This window comes from Aulostomus chinensis, chromosome 5 (assembly GCF_037954235.1).
Source record: "Aulostomus chinensis isolate RoL2024-O1b breed Wild chromosome 5, RoL_Achi_v1.0, whole genome shotgun sequence".
Lineage (NCBI taxonomy): Eukaryota > Metazoa > Chordata > Actinopteri > Syngnathiformes > Aulostomidae > Aulostomus > Aulostomus chinensis.
Window position 1 is genome coordinate 27,189,848 of NC_141324.1, and position 22,597 is coordinate 27,212,444.

At 44.0% G+C, this 22,597-nt stretch overlaps 1 protein-coding gene across 5 annotated transcripts; it reads left to right on the forward strand.

Annotated features, from left to right (window-relative positions):
* The first annotated feature begins 929 nt into the window (after positions 1–929).
* On the forward strand, positions 930–21,983 carry zzz3 (zinc finger, ZZ-type containing 3). Of its 5 annotated transcripts, none has more exons than XM_086204332.1 (12): positions 930–1,169; positions 6,847–9,181; positions 11,885–12,023; positions 12,865–13,012; positions 13,145–13,257; positions 14,793–14,864; positions 15,061–15,162; positions 15,623–15,718; positions 15,933–16,082; positions 18,271–18,402; positions 18,665–18,765; positions 19,571–21,982. In XM_086204332.1, the coding sequence occupies exons 2-12, from the start codon at positions 6,912–6,914 to the stop codon at positions 19,713–19,715; spliced, it is 3,468 nt and encodes a 1,155-aa protein (XP_086060458.1). In that variant the 5' UTR covers positions 930–1,169; positions 6,847–6,911; the 3' UTR covers positions 19,716–21,982. The 5 variants fall into 5 exon arrangements, with proteins under 5 accessions (XP_086060458.1, XP_086060462.1, XP_086060460.1 ...); XM_086204336.1 differs by lacking the exon at positions 930–1,169 and adding an exon at positions 1,339–1,468 and having other exon boundaries at positions 19,571–21,983; XM_086204334.1 differs by lacking the exon at positions 930–1,169 and adding an exon at positions 1,487–1,619.
* Positions 21,984–22,597: the final 614 nt, after the last annotated feature.

Sequence of the window (22,597 nt, forward strand, 5' to 3'; positions counted from 1 at the left end):
GGTTTTTCGTGTTGTACAAATATGTACAGAGCTCCTAAATTTCTATTAGCACTGTTGTAGTCATGTGTCAGGTTGTTTTCAAAACCAAGCATTTAAACGTGTGCAGCTAAAAATTCCACTGAATGCCATATTTTTTTTTTTCCTGACCAAATGAGCACATATGTCCATGTGTCTTGTGTTGCTGATCCTGATGAATCACAACTAGATGTAGATATGACACCCTTTTTCTGTTGTATTATAATACTGTCCATTGAATCATAGGAAGAACTAATTGTGACACTTCAAGTGATGAAAACCGTAGGGTTATGAAGGGACTAATTATTGACTAGTCTCAGGAATGAAACTTGTGTTTTGCACTGTTCTGTAGACCTACAAATTGGCATGCTCACGCAGATGTCTGGTTTGTATTTGAATGTACCAGTACTGATAGTATGTTGGTCAAGATTCAGCACTTGGTTATTTATCACAGAAGGGAGTGATTAAATATGATGTTCATAGACCTTTTTTGTAGAGGTTACGTGGCGGCAGAGTTTAAGAATGCATGCTTTAACACTCAATTCCAGTTTAACATCACATGTAACTGCATGTAAATGCAAAGCTGCTCATAAAATGTGCACGCAAATCACAATCTGGATCTATCTTCACTAAATTGAACAGCTACAGAACGCACATTACACTATGTAATCATCAGTAGCAATCTAATTAAGGGCATTATTTTGTGTATGGGCATGGTGTCGCTTCATGTTTTGGCTGATGGGGGATAAACAGAATGCTGCTCTGCAAGATTCTGAATATGGATGTCCCGTGAATAAGATATGTTCTGGATTTTGCTGGCTGGCACGATTAAAACTTTATGAAAACTTGTTGAACACTGGTCACCTTGATTTTGTCACCCATTGCTGTTTGGGACAGAGGTTGGGGTGTTGATGGCACACAAGGGAACAGAGAAGGGTTTGAATCTTCCCTCTGTGAATGGCCATAACCGTAGTTACCGTTTTAGATATGGTGACCCCGATAAACTACTCTTTGTGCTCTTGTCAGGGGCAAAAAATGTACAGTATTGTGTTGCACCTCGACCAGCGCGGCTGAATCGGCTCACACACCCTGACTAGTTGACTGGATTGAAAACATGGCTGCGGCTGAGCGTGCAGCAAATTTACGGAAGTGAGGTATGTGTAAATCTTGGGCTACAAAAGCTATATTGAACCGAGCCTCAAATTATGTGTTGGTAGTTGAGAAAAAATGTAAAAACTCATTTTAATACTTTACCAAAATGTCTCAGACTGGCACTGTTAGCAGTACACGGCAAAGTTGTGCGCGGAACAATCAGCTAGCCTAGCTACCAAACATTAGGCTGCTGTGGCTAACTTAGCCTTCGCTGCTAACTGGTAACAAATCGCCGTTTCGCCGCTTGGTCGATAGCACTACTACTCCTGCGTGTGTACAGCAGGTGGAATGTAACACACATGTAAGGCAAGATGTTGGCTCACGTTTTTTTTCGGCTTAGGTTTTGTGTATGTGGTAACGCTAGCTAGTATGTTCCTAATTTTACTAGCGGCTCTGAAGTGGCTAACGCTACATAGCAGCTGCACGAAACTAGAAGAGAACAACTAGGGAAGGTAAGGTCAGTCAACTTGGCTAACTAGTAGGCTTCAGTCCCTCAGACATATCAGCTTTATCGGTTAGACTGTAGTGCTGTTGTCGGCTTGGAGTCGGGACGCTAATGTACACAGAATTGCACGGGTGCAACAGTCTGCAGTTCAGCTTCTCAAGCGTTAATGTGTTATGTTTAGCCTCCGGAGCTATCGTTAAGTTAGTTTGCTAAGGGTTAGCCCGCTAAACGCAAAGCTAGGTCAAGCAGCATTGAAGTTAAGCCATGCTAACATTTAGCCCACTCCCCAGCTCCACTAACCCACTGGGGTGTTTAACGGGCTGCAGTTGTTGTTTTGTTGGGTTTTTTTGTCTTGTTTCCCCCCCATTCCTTAAATAATCGTGAACTCGCAGCTCGCCTGCGGCAAACTAATGTTAGCTTAACGGGCAGCACGTGCGGCTCCGGGGGCGAGTGTCGGGCGGTTTAACAACAACATCCCCGCGCCCTGCAACTCCGAAAGGGGGCTCGCGGCAGCTGATTAGCCGGGGATGGTGAGATTCTGAACGATTCTCAGCGGTACGTACACCAAATACCACGTCGCGGATTTGTTGTTGCCAGTAGGCCCGTGGAAGTGTTGAACTACAGGTCAGCGAACACACATACACAGACGGGATTCGGCGAAGCGGCAAGCCGTTGTCGCCCGTTTATGATAAAACGCATTCCTCATCTCTAATTTATAGATAAGGCAGGCTAGCTTAGCTGGTTTACCAACAATAGCCCCCACACTTGGCTTGGTAGGGGTGTGTGTTTTTACTGATCTACATTGGTAGTTTACAGCCCTCAAAGTCTCCAGGAGCTCCGTTTGTACCCGTGTTTGCTTTTATTCGGATGGTTAATCGCGGTCTGGCGTTTAATTGTAACGTAATCAGCACGTGCTAACATAACTTCTCGAGCAAACACGTTTTTTTTTTTTTTTTTAGGAGAGCAGGAAGTAACGTCGGGCTGGCTCAGAATCACATCCACACATGGGCTTTTTTCTTTCTTTTTTGTAATTATCAGAGGTCTGCACGGACTGATAACATATCAGTCAAGTCAAGACAAGTTAGAACGTATGGTTGCACCGTTGTTTGTGGGCATTAGTCCCCCCCCCCCCCAAAAAAAACCCCATCGTGCTAAGAGATGGCTATAAAAAGAAAGGCTACTTTAATCTTGTTTTGAATTCACGAGAAAGTTACCACAATTACATGTCTTTAGGAATGGCTCCATCCCTGATTCGAACCTTTCAGTCAAATGGTGGGCTGCGGTTTAAAGTTACGCTTCCCAACCTTTCTGGCTCATGATCCCCATAAATCAAAGCACTGTGTGCTTGCCCCCCACCGCCACCAACACCCCACCCGCCCTTTGACGTCATAGTCGTATTATTGACATGAGGTATAAACAGTTAAACGTCCTTTTTGCGTGTTAGGTTTTTAATTGTAATGGATTTCTCAAGGGCGTGAAGTGTTGTGAGGAGCCACTCTGGGGAATTATAGGGAAGTTTGAATAAAGAAGTTCGAAAAGCTTACGTTTTTATATCCATAGATATTCAGTTGAGGGGGCTTGAATTCATTGTCCTCTGCTGGGAACTGTAAGATTAAATATGTCAAAATGTATTTATTGTTTACATCCGAGAAGCAGTGATAAAGCATACAGTGGTCAACCGGCAAGAAAATCCTCTCACCTCCTAGCAGTCTCAATTCCTCAGAGGCAACCTATCCCACACACTGCCTTTAGTAGCTACTCACTTTTTAATTTTACGACATTCCGGTCATTGTTTCTCCATCGTATACGACTTACGTGCAGAGACGCTTTTTCTGAAAGAAGATGGTCGCAACAGCAAAGGCTTACAATAGTGCTGCAGGAGTATTTTAATTATTTCTAAAATTGGAATATTGAGAAATGTGGTTTCCAAGTTGCAGGAGCTGCAATTTTCTATCAAGGTAAAATGTGTCACAACACACTGTTGTAAATGAACCATTGTAGCACTTCAAAGATGCCGACAAATCATTTTCCAAGCGTAAGGGAGTGTTTTTGTTTGGTACAGACCTCAGCAAAAATGCCATCGTTATTTTTGAATAAATAATGTAATGCTAAAATTACCTTCCACACTAAAATCTTGAGTTATATCGCAATTGCAATATCTGTCAAAATAATTGTTGAGGGGCTTGTCTTTTGTGTGTCGTTCAGGCCCTACTTTATATGTTTTAATGGGCTGTAAACTTACTGTTTAAAGGCACCCAAATTCCTTATTCAACTTTTACATATCAATTATTAACTGTGGCCCAGCTATGGAAATTGCATGTTAATTATTGGTACAAAGAAATGTGTGCGAAATACTCCTAGATATTCAACATAACTCTGACTGTGATCATTTGGAAGCAGTGATTAGTTTTCTAGCTTTTCAGTTCAGGCCAGAGGAGCAGGCTTAATTGGTTTTGTTGTTTAGTCTAATGATGAGTCTTCAGTCTGAATAACCTGCCCTCTGCTCACCCCTCTCTGTTTTTCTTTCTGTCTCTTTCTTATTTTATGCATGGACAAATCACATTAGCTATCTCAGCAGGAGTCTTCAGCGGAGTGTGAGTAATGTGTACATGTGGTAGCTGCGCATATTGTTCCAGGTGACTGTGATGGTAGCTCCCTGAAGGGATATCAGAATATATTTGAAGGGAGCGGTGAGTTTCACTGTGATGTTGATGTGTTAGCACAGTGTAGGAAAAAGATGCAATTGCCCAGGAAAACGTTTTTTTTTCACGCAGGCCTGTCGAAAGATTGATGCACTGAGGAGTAATTTAAAGGAACACCATGTCTGCAATGCTAATTCATGCGGTAATTTCTCTTTTACAATGGGCAAGAGTGTGTCCTCGTCTACAGAGGACACTGCTGAGATCATCTGTGGCTGAATGTCACTTTAAAATGACCTGTACCACTTCGGTTTTTATTGTCCTCCATTGTTGAATCTATTAGTTGGAGCGGTGACTGTTGGTTGTCTCAATGAAAATTCTTTGCAAGGATTGTGTGTTTGTTTTTTGTTTGGAAATAATTTTGGAAATTGCGGAATTTTTGCTGGTATTGTAAACATGTCTGGAATAGTGTTATTTTCTTCCAACTTTAATATGAATTAATTGTTTTCAGTAATTAATGTTAGATTGTCACCCACATAAGGAAGGCCAAGATTGTTTCAGGTACTTATGTCGTTAACAACGATGTGATTAACTACCAAAACTTGTTTTGATTTTGTTTAATGGCTGTAACATTAAGTAACTTAATTTGTGTTCATCAGCCGTCACATTGATTGGATTGGATTTTCAGAGCAGCCTCATATAAGTCCTATTACCTTGGGGGATATTTGTAACAAGAAAAGGAATATTCAATTCTGGTGTGATTTTTTTTTTTCCATGACTATCATAATTCCTTACGACAAAAGCCCTGCTACAAACCTGCCCTTAATGAACTTTATATTGACAGTTTATGTCCAGGTTTTATTGAATTTGACTGAGAAAGCTGTTGATTGATTTTATTGGTAATCTAGGAGACTTGAATTGTGACGCTTCACTGAAATACTCTGAGAGTTGTTCTTACTATCTTAGCTCTTATTAAAACATGAAATGGACAAAATATTAGGAGATTATGTGGAGTCCTCTCAGCATAACACAGTACGGATGAACTGAACTGCAATTTTTGTTTTTTTACAAAATGGCCAATAAAAAGTCAACACAACATAAAGAGATTCACTAAAAATGGAATATGCTTATCCTCATGAAGGGAGGATTAATTGCAGGGCTGTTGTGTTTTACTACTTTACTATTGTTGAGGTGTACTTAATAAGTGACTGTATAATGTTGATGTGTAACCCAGCTCTTGAATCAAGTTGTTTGAACCGCCCATTGCCTGGTCAGTGACCTCAGTTGCATTTTAATTGTTTTTGTATGAAGGATTATTATATGTAAATTCATCATGGAATAATAAGAGATCAAAATTTTATTGGTGTTTGGAAGAATTTGGTTTATTTTTCCTTGTCAGGGTTTTTTGTTGTTGTTGTTCTTAGATGGTGGGTAGAGTTGCTCATTTTTTATGTTTTTGTTTTTTTTTTTTAATTTTTCTGACAAATAATTTAGGTTAATCAAACATTAACCAGTGTAGTATTTAGAATTAATGTGTCCGATCCATTGAAATACAACAACAAATATTTTTTGATTGGAAGGGGATCATTTATCCACCTTCAGAATTCAGCATCAACAACAACAGTTCATGATGATTCACCCATCATTGTGTCCTGGCCTGATTTTGGGAAGGCTTTGTTGTGCTTTACATTGTGTCAGGAAGTTAATCGTCGTAAGCCTATGGTTGTCCACGCAGTAATCCTGCCAGCCTTGTGTAGGGTCTCCTGTTGTCAGAGAATTTCTGTTTTTATGTGTTGTGATACATTGCACAAGGATTGCAGCCTGTTGGCCCTGCAGCACACCGATCATAAAGAGAAAATAGCCTGCAGTGTGTGATGACAAACAGATGTCTGCAGTCTTATCTTCGGTGAAATGAATTTAAGAATTGCAGGGTTGCCTCAGTACACCGTATTAATTGTGTGGCAGAGTTACAGGTAACATAAATATGCTCTTACTGTAATAAGGATACATACGTCGTCTGTCTGATGACTTGTTTCATTTTAATATCTCAGCTTTCAGCCAAGTAGGTGACTTCCTCCTCCTTGCTAGTTGGTATGCTATTGTCAGTTCTCACTGTGATGGTGTCATCTTTCATCTCTTGAGTTAAAAAGCGTGTACATTTGTGCTTCGGTGCTGTGACACCTGTGAGGTGTGTTCAGGACATGTTCACACTAGGTGGAAGATCTTATCCCCTGTGCCAATTTCAGATTTATGTCATCTCAGACCTTTTAAGTGTATTTTTTCTGCACAGGCCTGGGCTAAAACAAGTAGTTATGCCTGTTGACAGAAGGTGTTGCTTAGCTACAATGACAGGAGAAATCAATACCCCTGTGGTGTGAGCTGAGAAATTACCCAAGTGGTATTTAACAAAGGGCTTTTGGTGGAGGCTTGTGCTCAGAACACCTCAGGATACTGTTCCTTCACTCATTTTTAGTTTTGTTGGCCCATGAAACCAATCAAACCTATAACCTTGCAAGATTAATCTTTAAAGGTTTGCAGTATTCTGTGACCATGCCACCTTAATGAAGTGCTTGTATCCCTTTGTGTGTTTTGCAGGTGCCCACATTCTGCTGCAGAGGAGAGAGCACCAGGATGAGGAGACAGTAGGCATCCGCCGTAGTATGGCCGCGTCCCGTTCCTCGCGCGTCACAAGGTCATCAGTGGGGCTCAATGGATTGGATGAGAACTTTTGTGGTCGGACTCTCAGGAACCGCAGCATCGCCCAGCCAGAGGAGACCTCTGCGTCTCCACTGCCTAGGGCCCGTTCACCCAAAAAGAAGCAGGAGGCGAAGCAGGTCATCAAACACGAGTCAAAACAGGACGGCAAGCATGAGTCGAAGCAGGACGCCAAGCACGAGTCGAAGCAGGACGCCAAGCACGAGTCGAAGCAGGACGCCAAGCACGAGTCGAAGCAGGACGCCAAGCACGAGTCGAAGCAGGACGCCAAGCACGAGTCGAAGCAGGACGCCAAGCACGAGTCGAAGCAGGACGCCAAGCACGAGTCGAAGCAGGACGCCAAGCACGAGTCGAAGCAGGACGCCAAGCGCGAGTCGAAGCAGGACGCCAAGCACGATTCGAAGCAGGACGCCAAGCACGATTCGAAGCAGGGCGGCAAGCACGAGTCGAAGCAGGACGCCAAGCACGAGCCCAAGCACGAGTCGAAGCAGGATGGCAAGCACGAGTCGAAGCAAGAGACCAAGCACGAGTCGAAGCAAGAGACCAAGCACGAGTCGAAGCAAGAGACCAAGCACGAGTCGAAGCAGGACGCCAAGCAGGTTTCGAAGCAGGACGCCAAGCAGGAGTCGAAGCAGGACGCCAAGCAGGAGTCAAAGCAGGACGCCAAGCCGGAGTCGAAGCAGGGCGCCAAGCCGGAGTCGAAGCAGGGCGCCAAGCCGGAGTCGAAGCAGGGCGCCAAGCCGGAGTCGAAGCAGGGCGCCAAGCCGGAGTCGAAGCAAGATGCTAAACAGGATACCAAGCATGATACAAAGCAGGACATGCAACAGGATGGACAGCAGCGGGCCTCATTGCAGAGAAAGTTAAACGACTCAAATGCTTCTACTGCTGAGGTGGAGCAATGGACAAGCTCCAGGAAACGAAGTGTGTCCTGTTTGGAAAAAGACATTAGTCTTGAGAAGCCTGAAAACTGTGATAGAGGGAAGGGGGTGCAGGATGCCTCTCCTCAAATTAAAAGGGCCAAGCGGTGCTCCCGCTCTGGAGAGTCTCAGGGACACGAGGAGGACCTTGAGCTTCTGAAACCTGAAAGTCCAGTCTCTGTCCCAGAGCCTAACAAGGACAAAAGTTGGGAAGAAATTCCCAGCCAAAACTCTGCTAACGTGGGTCCTGCTTCAGCTATCCTCAATAAAGAGGAAGGTGAACTGACAGGGGGGAGGGCAGAGGATGGGCTTGTGGAGTGTGATGGGGCGCCTCAGCCCCCAAATTCTCATAAGGCCTCTAATGGACTTGGAGAGAATAAAGCAGAGGAACCTAGCACACTCAAAGAGTTAATTTCAAATCCCACCTCTGCCACCAACTGCTCATCGCTGCTCAATGGTAGTCAGACGGGGACTCCTTCATCCCCTGATCCCACTGTGCCTTGTAGAAACTCTAGCCCTGTGCAGATGGAGGTCTCTGGCTCAGGGGAATTGTCAGCCTCATATGCTGCGACAGTTGAGGCTGTTCCAGAGGATCCTGTCCCTGAGTTAATTGTTGCAAAGGAGCAGGAGGTGGAAGAGGTGGAAGTTGATGTGGTGGGGGATGCTCTTTGTCTGGCCCATGAAGAGCAGGTGATAGAGAGCGAGAGTGATACCAACGGCCGGCCGCCAACTCCAGTGCAGGAAGCTGCTGCCTCCACCTCATCCACCACTACCACCAACATGAACAGCAGTCCAATCAACAACAGCAACTCAGGAGAAACTACACCCCCACTAGCACCAATCCCCTCTCCCACTGAGCCAGGGTGCAACTTCTCAATATCCAGCACACCCCCTTCCTTCACAGAGCTCTATGAACACCGATATACCCTGCGGACTTCACCCAGAAGGGCTGCCACTGGTGGGAAAACATCCTCCTCCAAGCCCAGCTCTCCACCCAGAGACAATGGTCCCTTGAGGGAAGAGGGGGAGGTCGTGGTAGGGCTGGAGGAGGACTGCCCCATGGTGGAGGAGCCTGCTCCCTTAGACAATTTAGGTCCCTCTAGTGAGGATCCGGTCTCCATGGATACTGGAGAAAGAGCAGGTGGTGAGGACGGTGGTCCTGTGGAGGGTAAAGAGGCAGAGAGCAGCAAGGAGCTACCATGCAGCCAGGCGGTAGAGGAGGAGGAGGAGGAGGAAGAGGAGGAGCCGGACGTGTATTACTTTGAGTCAGACCACCTGGCTCTGAAACACAACAAAGAGTATGTGGGAGCTTTCTATGATTCTGCTCCTTTTATGTCACCTGTGTGGATGATCTGTCATCATTGCCCAACGTCTGGTCTGGTTGCAGATAAACCAGAAATGTACTTAAGTTGAGGATTTGTGGTCCTTAAAAGTTGTGTGATATTTTGAAAGTAAATAACATTGTAGATAATGTTTGTTTTTAATCGCTTTCAGTGGTTTGCTGTATGTTGATTGGGATAATCAATTTAATTGTGTCCAGAACATCGCAAATGATTTACCCTGTGATTATATAAACAAACCAGTATTCAATTGTGACCCCTCACTCAAGCTGAACGAAAGAGAAAATTACTCCTCCGAGCTCGTGTCATTTGGATTTAAAGCCTGATTTATTGAAACATTCTAGTACCTCACAAAAACAACAACAAGCAGATATCAGAAAACAATTGAACACTATATAAAGCACTCTCTTCCTTCCTGTCCTTGCTAATTCTCTCACGACCTCTCTCATTCACCATAATATTGTTGCCATTCATGGACTGATGTAGGAAAGGGAACTGGCTGTGACCTCAAGGGTTGTCTGTATTTGATCTGCGTTTATTCAAGTGTTTTGTGTAGTTTTTAAATACCTGCACCTTTGAGGTGCTGTCCTGTCTTCCGTGCTGTGACAGGCCCCTTTCCCCAGTGCTTGTGTGTGTGTGTCTCAATTCAAAAAAAACAAAACTAAGATGCCAAACAGTTTTTGATTGTGAACCATCCACAGAGAAATACACATCTACATTCAACAGGAGTGTTTACATATTTAAAATCCAGTGTATCTGAGTTAATTAACCTCAGAGATGATTTTAAATCATCCCGGTTGGCTTTGGAGTCTTCTCTGTGTTATGATCAGAGTATTGGTGAGCAACCAGCTATGTAGGTTTGATATTTTTCAGCATTTAATTTCCACCTTCAATCTGGTGTTATGATTGCATGAATTAGCTGCCAGTTGTCACACTTGCAAGGGGAGATTGGAGGTTGTAATTACTGTGCTGATTGCCTCTGTTCTCCTTTATTTTTCCTCGGTAGGAGGACTCGTTTTAGAGGAGAAGGATTTCTCAGTGTTGATCTGTCTTGATTTGTCAGTTGTCATGCAGGACTGGATGTTTATGTTGGTGGACAGGTCCCATGCTGTGCTCAGTCAAGCTCTATTAACTGCACTGTGGCAGGTCAGCTGATTCATGATGCCTCTTCATAAGAAGAGGGACAGAGGGAGGATGGGGGGTGGGTAGAGACATGATCAGCAGAGGTCCCTTTGTCTTTGTCACTAGTATTAGTGAGTGTTTCAAATTTGGCGAATGGCTTTATAATAAGATTTCACTGCTCTCGTATTGCAAGGTAATTTGATCAAGTTTCTGTGACATGCCAAGTTTTGATTATGCTGACGAAGAGGATTTTTTGAAAACCCAGATCAATACAGTAAGGAGTCATTTTAACTGAATCATGACTCGGCATTTTAAGGTTGCTGAAGATGGAGAATTGACACTGACGTGATGGATGGGTATCAAAGAATTATTGTATTTAAAAGTTAGAGTTTTTTGTGGCTTTTGACACAGTTATCTGTTTTCAAAAAGCAAGCTTCAGTCGCTAGGATCAGTTCAAACACTGTTTTTCTGGACAACCTTTTATTTGGCCCCAATTTTGTCAGTGGACCTTGAGCCCAGCAGGTGGCAATGGTACACCAGGCTGGTCCTTCCCTGGACACATGGAGGAGTGTTGAGAGGCAGAGCCAAGTCCTCCTCTTTCTCCTCAAACAGATTAAGTCACAGATCATCTATTCATCTGAGGAAGTCGATGTGCTTTCTTCTGTCTCTTCCAGAGAACTTGAATCTAAATCACTCTTCCCAGGAGTTATTCTACAGGAAGCAGGGCAGTTTCCTGTAGAATAACTCCTATGAAGAATGATTCTTAAAAGAATTAAGGTGATAGTCAAGGATTTAAGGTTAAAAATAGTTGAATATTTTACTTTTAGGAGTTTCAAACCACTGGCAGCTGTTGAATAAGTCATGTACCTTGCATTGATTTTCATTCATGTCTCGCTAGGGGAGATTGATCCCTTTGCTTTACTGAGCACCTGCATCAGGCCTCAGCCATGTAGGATGGCTGTCACATTTCCTCTAGCACTGCTCAACACTGTTAGGCCTCTGAGTCAGTCGCACACTTAGTCATTGACAGCTCAGTTTGCAGTTTTGCCATTGCCCTAGAGGGTGTGAGTGGAAAGGTCACGCATCTACAGTGTTGAAAGCTCCTCGAGAACTGCAAAAGATGTTTGACATGCAAAGGTTGCAGTGACATGGCGATGATGTGCATATTTACAAACCAGACTAGTTTACATGTGTTTTCTCTACTATTTTAGATTCTATTAAATGCCACCAGCAGTTTTTGAAGGCCACTCTTGAAGAACAAACCAAGGCTGATGCTGTCAGATAATTTCCAACCTTGCTGTGATTCTGCAGCCAAAGCTCTTACATTGAATATTGAACTGAATACATTTCAAATATGATGGAAAGCATTGGAGCCTCGTGTCTGGTGCAGCTATTAAGTTTCTCGGCATCATAGTTTAATTATGAATGGTCTGGTATCTGAAAGTTTGATGCACTGCAGTATTGCAAGTGTCAGGTTGAATAATGTAAGTAGCCTCCTTCTTTCCTTCCCTGTCTAACCTTGCTTTCCTCTCTTGTCAGTTATCAGAGGCTGCTGCAGACCATCGGCGTTCTCGAAGCCCAGCGCACTCAGGCCATCCTGGACCTGGAGACTTTGGCATGTCACCAGAGAGAGGCGCTTGCAGATCCCATCAGCTTTGTTGAGCAACTGCAGAAACGGGTAACATAAATACGCATTTGTATCCTTGATACAAAGCATAGGAGTGCACTGGAGAAAAACAATGTAGCTATGTTTTAATTTATGCAGCGTGCAAGTTTCTAAGTTGGCATGTGGTTCCCAGACTATACGCCAAGCCTGTTATGACATGTTTTAATTAAGATCCTGTTCTTGGCTTTAGTCAGACAACCTGGTGCTAAACAGACAATCCTTGAATATATAAAATGTTTTAAAATTCACTTTGCAGACTGCTTTTCCTCTCTGTATTCACCTCCTTGGTGGACACCTGTACATGTTCAGGGGCTGGATGTGCACCATATTCACTTTCCATACTTGTAAATCAATAGATACACTGGTGCCTTCAGATATCTGTGGCCACTAAATAACATCAGAACATCAGCTGCAGGGGCTAAATCAAATGTCAGCATAAAATTGTTTGCTTTTGCTTGGTGAGTGTATTCTATTTTGTTTGCAGTATGAAATTGTGCGTGTGAAATCACTTGGTTAAACCTTTTAGCCTCAGTCTGTATGAAGATAGAAAGCCGATCTCTTCAGTGGGAATCACTAAAAAGCCTGTGTTAAGGGAGCTAAGTGTTATGGGGGCGGGGGGGGGGGGATTCTGAGATAATGAGAAGCGGTGACTGGGTTTTCGAGAACTGTTTGAAAGTCAGCACCAGACTCAAATATGAACTAGAAAATGCCCCAAAAAATAAAATTCTACCTGACTTAGTCTATTGGTTTCTCACCTGCCATTACCTCTCTGCCTTGTTGAAGTTAACGTAGCTAATAGATTAACTTGCAGATTAAAATAGTTTGTGATTCCCTTGATACTGGTCGTCCTCAGGTGAATCTGGGCTTGCCGTGTCCCCAGCGAGTTGTCCAGCTCCCTGACATTGCATGGGAACAATACACATCAGGCCTTGGGGATTTTGAGAGAGAGTTCTGCGACAAGAAACGCAAAACAAGGCGGCTTAAGCTGATTTTTGACAAAGGCATGTATACCTTCAGAAATGACAGTGCATTCAATGAATGTAGAGACGTTTGTTTGTCACCGTCAAAGTTTTAACACTTTCCACCTTTTTTCTACTGTTAAGTTAATGCCAATTCTACTCCTGTACTTTCAGGTTTGCCTGTTCGACCAAGAAGTCCCGTGGAGCCCAAGAAGGAGTCAGAATCCTCCCCCATGTACTCCTCTTTGCCCACTAGTGATGCCCCAGGGAACGACAGGCAGACCCAGGTATTTTTATATATATATAATCTATACAACACATTTGGCCTGCACAATATTCTTATTACTCTGATGCTGCCCCACGGAAGTTGATGATCAGAAGTATTCATCAGAAACCCCTGTGGTGAGTGAGTTGGAGAAACTATCTGAACTTCTCTCTGCCAGATTTGCCACAGTTTCATGCTTCTTGTTGCTTGTGAAAAATTAGAGTGTTTGAAGCTGTGATCTAGAAATGCAGCGTGTGTGTGTGTGTGTAATATGAGATGCGATTATAAGTGTGGGAGCTGGGATTTATCTGCAGGTCAGGTAGTTAAGGTCATTAAAGTTAAGAGTGATTGATAGCACGAGCTGCAGGTAGCAAAATAATGAATCATTAATGGAGAAAATGTTACTTAATCTACATTCTATATGAGGATTGCAGAGCTGAGGTCTGCTTCAGGTTTATTCGGCTGACCTGCCCGCGTCTGCTGCAGACCAGTGTTTGCTGTGATTACGGTCATCTGATGACAGAATGTTTCGTTTTATTAATCTGTGATTCAGAATTGGAAGGAAGTAACCAGAGAACAGTCACATGTTTTTTATTAGAGAGGGAAAGAAGCAGAGGGAGGGCATTGGGACCTGAAGTATATATTTTTTTCACATCAGGTGAATATAGACAATGAAACCGTAGTGAAATGCGTTGTGAAATTTTAATAGATAATTTTCTCTGGTTCGAACCCTGCACTTCTTGCACTGTCTTGATGCTACTCAGTAAGTCAGTTAGTTAGTAGCAGTTGTGTTAGATTGTTTTGATGCTGTTGGCAGGAATGTTGCATAAACAGCACTCTGTTTACATGTCAAAGTGCAGTACGAATATAAATGAAATCAATAACCGTCATTTGACTATTGATGAAAATAAGTGTGATTTATCATATTAGTCATAACGCCAACACCACACAAACTGATGATGTCATCCCAGCTGTTACCATGAATACAGATGTAGCTCCATCTGATGTGAAGTGCAGCCGGCGAGTCACCGATCAGCTGCAGGTTGCCCCACAAACCATCAGTTGATCCCCATGTTAGTCGGCCCAGCCTCCTCCAACCTCATCTCCTCCATTCTCCTTGTTGTTGTCAGAGTTAAGAATGCAGCATAAGGGAGCACAAAAGATGGTCTCTATGGAAACATGCCCACCTCTCTACACTTTTGAATATGTCTTATTCTTGGCCTCTGTTAGGTGGTTGTCTCTGCATTTATCTCCGAGCCAACAAATCCTTGTTTACTTTAGTTGCTCTCTATATTTATGTTATTCAAGCCCATTTGCAATCTCTGAGCCTACGCTCTGAGTTCTAATAGGATTTTGTTATCGAGTCAAGAGTCGCTGTTTTTCTGCATTCTTCTGTTGACTTGACTCATGTCACATCTGACAGCAGGCCTTTCTCTTTCAAATGGATTCACCGCACCAAGCAGTTCATATGCAGAGAAGTGGTAGAAGAGTAGCGCGCCCATTCTTTCTGCAGCATGTCAGTCTTTTAACATGCCGTCACTGGTGTTCTCCTGACAGATGATCAGGGGGAGGATTTGTCACTCAAACAAGCCTGACACATTCAACCAGCTGTGGACTGTGGAGGAACAGGTAATATAGGTATATTTGATGAGATTGACAATATCAGCCAAACTAATCATACCAGCAAAGTACTGACTTGATTATCATTGAGTAGCAGCTACTTTTCTCTGTTAAAACTGTAGCACTCCACAGCATCAGTATTGAAGTTATTAATTATTCACAGTATGTCCTCTCATTTTTGTGTTTCACTTGTTTATTTTTCCAGAAAAAATTGGAACAGCTTCTTGTGAAGTTCCCTCCAGAAGAAGTGGAGTCAAGACGATGGCAGAAGATTGCAGATGAGCTGGGCAACCGAACAGCCAAACAGGTGACAGACGTGTCCAAGACTCTCAACTGACCGCTTCTCTTGTGTCGCATCCAAATATGGAACGAGTGACACAACCTGTCTGCTAGTGTTTGACAAAGCTATAAGTCTTGACAGCAGGACAGAAACACTGGGTGTGCACACTGATTGCTTTTTTGATAATTAAAGATAGCATTAATAGGATTTCTCACTGCTCTTTCATAAGCGATATCTCTTAAATTCTTCTGCTTATTTTGAATATGGAATTTTTTTTTAAATAAGTAGTCGGGGGGGGGGGTCTAATTTCATGAAATATTTTGACGCATCTAGGTCAATTAATAATTTTGTTCTGTACCTTGAGATTCTTGAGTCATAAATGCCCCCCCTGCAAGTACCTGGATGATGCATGACCTCAATTACTCTTAGCAGCTGTCCCTCAGTTGGAAATAATGAACAGAAGCATTTTCCTGTTAACCCTTTCCAGGTTGCCAGTAGAGTTCAAAAGTACTTCATCAAACTGACAAAAGCTGGTATTCCGGTGCCGGGAAGAACTCCAAACTTGTGCATGTACACTAAAAAGGTAACGTTTGTTTAATGAATCTCATAGACATGCTGAATGACCAATGTAATTAACACAAGTGGTTTTCTTTCATTAATGTGTCCTTGAAAATTTGCTCTGTCATTGTATTGGTATCTAACAAGATTTTAATTGCTGTGCTTTGTCTTTTATACGTATATTAATCTATGGAGTGCCTCATGATTTGGTCCAGTAACCATGGTGGTGTTTTCCTCAGGCGTCCAGTAAGAGGCAGCACCACCTAAACAAGCACCTGTACCGGCCGTCTACCTTCCTGACCTCCTACGAGCCCCCGGTCTACATGGACGAAGATGACGAGCGGTCAGCGTATTACAGCAGCATGCAGGACCCTTCTGCTGATGACTCGGTCCGTCCTCTCAGCTCTGTGTATTGTTGCTCTTTCTGTCTCTGGTGTATTTGCTTTGTCTCACACACACAGTCACACTCTCACACACACACACACACACACCCAACTGTCCTTTATTTATCATTGGATTTTACATTTCCTTACTTTTCCGTGACTTATTGCTGATCAGCCAACTTTTCTGCTTACATAAACCAATCACAGGTTCTCATCTCCCTCTCACCACACGCTGTCGTCTCTGTGAGCAGTGATCTGTTACATTTGGGAGTTCGTTTTATACCTGACTAGTTCATTTGAATATTTTTCAGACGAGGCAAACCTGCGTCTGCGCTCTCTGACTTGTCGCTTACATCTACTTTCCTGTGAAAAATAGTTCCTCGTCGCACCACTTTTAACGCCTTTTTGGATTAAATGAAGCATTGGGGGATTGATCATGCATGTCCCAAGTCTTTCCCTCAGCAGCCTGGGCAGTTTGTACTGTTGAGAAGGGTTCAAATTGGAGCAGACTCTTGCCATTGCTCTTGACATTTAGTTTCTTTCCTTTTTAATGGAACTAACCTTTAAGTAAAACTGGGTCAGCGTTCACCGCTGAGAACATAGGCTGTCAGGTCCACCAGCACATTAACTAAACCTCTGACACTGATGTTTAAAGTGAAGTCACAAAGGTGTTGCCAGCACGGGGAGCAGAAATGTTCCACTTCACCAGGTTGTTCTGGTGCTGGTGTCGTTAGGATGGAATGGGAGTCTGCTCACAGCAAATGTGTCTGCAGCTAAGCAAACTTGTCACGTCGCCAGTTCCTGTCAAGACCTGGATTGATATTTTGCTGAAAACTAAAGCTGCTGGAGATGCATTAGTTTCAGTTCCTGCGTACCTGAATGTGGACATGTGCAGACATAAGCTGATTTGTGGTGTTACGTAAGGGGTTACGTGAGGTTATCATAGAATACGAGACCAATATTTGAACACAACTTGAACATTATTTGCATTGCATGGCGGCCAGAGTGGAACATGTTGAGAGGGAAATGGCTCTTGGGTGCAAATTTCACCTGCTGTTAGAAGTGTAGTCCACACCTGAGGGTTCCCTGCTGCAGTGAAGAATGAACCCGTGTGAGCGGCCTGTTGCTCATGATGGCATCAGAGATTTCACTCATAGCTGTCAGTGGGGCAAAAGGTCCAGTAATCACTACTGCCGCGAGCTGTGCTGGCAGGCAGAGGAGTTGGTCAACATTTCATGAACATGGAGTCCACAGCACTGTGATTTGTTGATGTAAATAGCCAGAAACCCTCCCATCACACTCGCACGCACACACACACACACACACACACACACACACATACTCTGTTGGTGATGTTTTCTTTTATCCATGGCAGCAGTCCCGCATACTGTCCTGAGAAACCCTTAGAAGATTAATGAAGTCCACTTTACTGATCAGTGAACCGCTGAGACCAGAGCGAGAGGCGGGCTTCCCCGGGGGCCCAGCCAGCTTCAGAGAAGGCCCAGCTAATGGAGATTAAAGAATATTGGTGCCTCAGGACAGACTGTTTTTAACTTTTGGGTGCTGAAAATCTGTCAAACAGCAATTTCAGGCAAACTTTGCTAAATAGTTGACTCTTAATGAGATCAGATGTCATAGTAGTGATGCTGTCTAGGCATTCAAAATCAAAACCATCATTCATGAGAGGCCCACCGTCCCAGACGTGAAAACTGCCTGGTCTAGACTGGTAGCCAGTAGCAATTAGCCCTGCTTCCCCATCCTCCTGGAGCACCTCTGATGATTCTGCTTTATTTTAATTGATTTATTTAGTGCCAGATTTGACAATACTACCATACTATAGGTATAGGTGTACTATCAATATCAGGCCGGTGCTCCCTGAAGAGCTGCACCCTCAAACTCATTCCATCTTTCAAATTAACAACATGGAGAGGTGGTGCTGGCATCAGTTGTCTCTCTGAAGGACATAGAGGTCCATACTTTCATTGGAAAGATGCTGTGTACTTAGAGAAAAAGCCATGATCAGTGTTTATTGACACGTTTTTTTGGAGAGTTATAAACTTGGTGATTAATAATGGTAGTGAACCTGTTTGTGGGCCATGAAACTACTGAATATTGCATCTGCTGCTGATATGATTCGACCCTTATCTCATTTTTTGTGCTTTTCGGCTGTCTGTCTGGCTTCCTGAACACCCAGGACGAGGAAGTCCCGGTGGAGTTGAGAAGCTTACCAGAGTACAAAGAGCTTTTGGAGCTGAAGCGGTTAAAGAAACAAAAGCTGCAGGAGATCCAGGAGGACAAGGCCGGGGTGCGACACCATGGCTACAAGGTAGAGCACACATTCCTCTAATTTAGCTCTGTGTTGAATAAGAACATGACCTTCAGAGTAAAAAGCATTTTCTCTTCACCAGGTGCAAAATTTCTAAATTCTGTCAGTTTCAGTTGTTGTATATTCATATTGGTCATACAGAGTTCACCATCTAACGAATGCAGCCAGCCTGTCAACACACACTGTGTCCTCCTCCATCACTGTGTTTTGAGACTGTAGTGTGTCTGTGTCTCTGTCTCTGTCTGTGTGTCCACTCCTTCAGTGTGACGTCTGCGGCATGGAGCCGATCCAGGGCGTGCGGTGGCACTGTCAAGACTGTCCACCGGGCAGCTCGGTTGATTTCTGCTCCAACTGCTCCGACTGGTGAGACTCTTCTCCTCTGTGCTGTTAGTGACGTCGACCAAAACAATGAGACGAACAGTTCCACTAAATGAAAGGGTAGAACTCATTAATGACAATATGGCATTTTTTTTATGAGATATAATTTTGTGTTGTGGTCCATCACACTTCATAACGTGTATTTATAGCCAAGACAACACAGCTGTGTTCGTTTAAATACATTCTGTTGAGCTCATTTCTGAGCCGGTTGTAAGACATTATTTAACCACGTCACCTTTTAAAGAGGTTTTGTTGAAAAATTCGTGGGATGTTCTAGATTTATGCACTGAACCCTGGTTATCATCTGCTTTGACATCAAAAAGTCATTAAAGCTTAATGATTTAATTTGTAACGTTTGTATAAAACCAAAAGTTCCCTTGAATTTTGAGCAATAAAATTATGAATTCATCAGCAGGTGTTTATTTGAGACTTTGCTACTCCACCATTTATCACTCAGTTTTTGACCAGGTGGTCGGACCAGCTGGATCATCTTCCACTCAATATGTTTGCATGTCGTTAGAAAAGGTCAGAATGTTCTGTTAGTCCGACTAAAACTGGACATTTCACATGTACGCACTCGCATGAGCCTGCAAGTCAGACTGACGTGCCTGAGTGCTGCGGTTGGGATGGATGATCCCTGGCATCTACACCCACCAGGCAGCCCCAGACTGGCCTGCTACTCTATGCATGGCAGGCCCACTTCTGTGTCATGTGCACGTTTCCTCAGACAGCAGCTGGGTGCAACTGTGCATGTGAGTGATCAATGAGCTCTCTTTTTTTCTTCTCCCAGCTTGTTAAAGACAGAGACCCACAAGTCTAACCATCACCTGGAACCAGTGTACCAGCCAGATACCTTTCTGGACCGGGACTACTGCCTGCCGCAGAGCACAAGCTACAACTATCTGGACCCTAACTACTTTCCAGCGAACAGATGACAGGGTCCCAGGCGCCCCTAGCTCCAGGCTCTCTCCACATATCCCACAGGCCACTCTGTGCATGGCTCCATCCTCCAAGTCCAAGATAACCGCTTTACCCGCCGCCAGGCAGGAAGGCCAGCAGGCAGGCAGACAGCCAGGGGCCTCAGAGTGCTGCTGGTGGGGGGCTGTTGGTAAACTGACCTCCCTGACTCAAGCCAAGGGTGGCCATGTTGGTTCCTCAGAACAAGGCGGCCCCCGCTCCACCTCAGCCAGGTTAATGAACGGATCTGTGATTTGAAACAATATTTTTTTAAAGAAAAAAAAAAACCCAGAAGGCACACCGACATTCCCGACTCTTAAGAGGGCTGTCCCTGTTCCCCCCTCCCCCACCGCCCTCGAGTTACCTCCCTGTGCTGCTTTGAAACTGGAGAACTCATGATCAGTCTAACAAAGCGCCACCTAGTGGAGATGTGTGGCTGACCAGTGTGTCATAGAGGACTGTGAAGTCATCGACTGAGATGCACATCGGTGGTGTGTACGTGTGTTTGTGGTCTCCGTGATATGCAAGAGTGACACATGTTCTAGCTAGGTGTGTGTAGATGGAGTATTTATGAGTCGCACCTCCTCAGCAGGAGTCCAGGCTCAAGACAAGTTGTGTGGAACGTGATTCAGAGGTCCGGCGTTTTATTGGTTGCAGACGTTCTGCTGATCCACATGACGTTCTGCAGACTCAACTGTACGTGTTAATCGGATTGTGAGCCACGCTGCGTTCAAACCCCCCCATTTCAAACAAATACACTCATTTGTTTCCTTTCCTTTTGTTCTCTTCACTAAAACATGTCCAACGAGGAAGCACTACAGCGTGGAACTCAAATGTTCTTCAAGGCAGACTTGCAAGTGAACGGGAAAATATGGAAGACTACGGTGTTTTTGTTTTTTTACTTCATTCCCACTCCCCCCACCCCCGACCCCCAAGTGTGTGACCTCATTGATCATGAGTGTACAGGTATATGGTGAAAAGTAGCCAGCGCTAGTTGCTGTGTGCCATTTAAGGAAAAAAAAAAGTATTAAAAAAATGAATTGTTTTGTCTGTTTTGAGGCGCCAATTCCATCTCCGGCCCTGGCCACACCCCCTGCCCCGCCCACTTCCTGCGTGGCACCATCGACCCACATAGTCGTACATTATTGATCCAGTCGTCATGCCTCTAGATCGTCTTTAATTTTGCTGTCCACTTTAAAAGGTCCACTTAAAAGATTGTATTTTTATTAATCTATTTAAAAAAAGAAACAAAAGAAGCGGGGGAGTGGATGGTGCCTCCACAGTGGAACAGCTCACAGTTTTATACACATAGATTTTGTTGTGCTTGAGTAGACACCATTTTGTATGGTTTTCATCTCTTTCCCTCACCCCCTTTTCCCTGCTTCAATATCTGTGTATAACAGTCTGTTCTTATGTAAAAAAAATAAAATAAAATAATGTAAAAAAAAAAAATACTAGAGGAGAACCGTGGAAATAAAAGTATGTGAAAATAGTGTTTCTACACCTGTGGGTCTATTTTTATTGGAGCAGCGTCTCGACTGGTTAAGCAGAAGGAAGGAAATTCTCTGGTTTCGTCTCCTGTCTCATCAGCTGTGTTTTTCTAATCTGAATGTTTCTGTTTCTGTTCAAACGTTCTGAGGGGCAAACGTGTAGCGAGGAACCACAGACGAGGGATGAATTACTGACGGAACAAGAAGCTTGACCCCAGCCAGGAGATGTGCTTGACCCTGCAGCGACGAAAGACAGCGACACGAGCGGGCATTGAAAAATAGAAGCAGGATGCAGCAGAACCCATGACTGTGGGAGTGGAATTAACGGGAGACGTGAAAGCTAATCTTGGCATTTAATCTCTTCAAACTGAGCTGCCCGTTGTGGCCCGCGGGCCAGATTTGACTGCACATGAAGTGGGATTTGGCCTGCCAGATTAAAAATTGATAAAAAAAAAACAGATAACGGGATTAATTATACCAAAAAGACCAGAACGGTTAGAAGTATCTACTGCACTATAATGCTGCACGTTTCCCCCCCTGGATCAAGAGCAGGACCTGAGTCTTAAGAAATGCATGAGCGTTTGCTTTGACCTTCAGCCCACCTGCAAGTTTGAGTTTGGGCCCTCATTTATGTGGTTATGTGTATTTTAATGACCTCGTGAAACACTGAACCGCTCTGACGCCTCAGTGCCTGAGAAGTTCTCCACATATTCATGACAGAGCTGCCTGCGCAGTTCAGCTTCCGTCTGCTTGGTGTTTTCTCATCCATTGTCGCTGATGTCAGCAGATGCATGTCAGCCCTGAATCTCACGCAGGCTTTGGGGTCAAAGCGCGTGATTGGCGTCTGTTCCATCAAACCCTGACCCTGAAGCCCCGAGGAGGGACGAGTTCACGCCCATCAGGATGGAGATGTTTCATCCCAGGATGAAGGTGATTGCTTGGAACAAGGTGGGATTGATCAGCAGTGACTCCTTTCATCTAGACGACAAGTGAAACCCCCCCCCCCCCCCCACACACACACACACACCTGTATTTATAATCTTCACAGCAGCCTGTCTGACATCATCACAGGTGTAACCGACTGCATTAATTCTGCGTCAGTGAGTCTGAACCAGCGTGAACAGCTGCTCTGCCTCCACTGCCTTCAACACCTTCACGTGTTAAACTTTCAGTTCAGTTAAAAAGTCTAAACCCGGTCTTCAATCTGCTTTCCTGCTGAGACAAATCTAAACAAAAAATTCTTTTACAAGCAGGAAGTCGCAAGTGACACTGGAAGGAGGGGATGCAGCGGTCAGTGATGCGGCTTTCATCACAAGAATTCACAATTCTTCAATTTGCAGAGTCCTCCTTCAGGCGCCTTTCTTTCATTA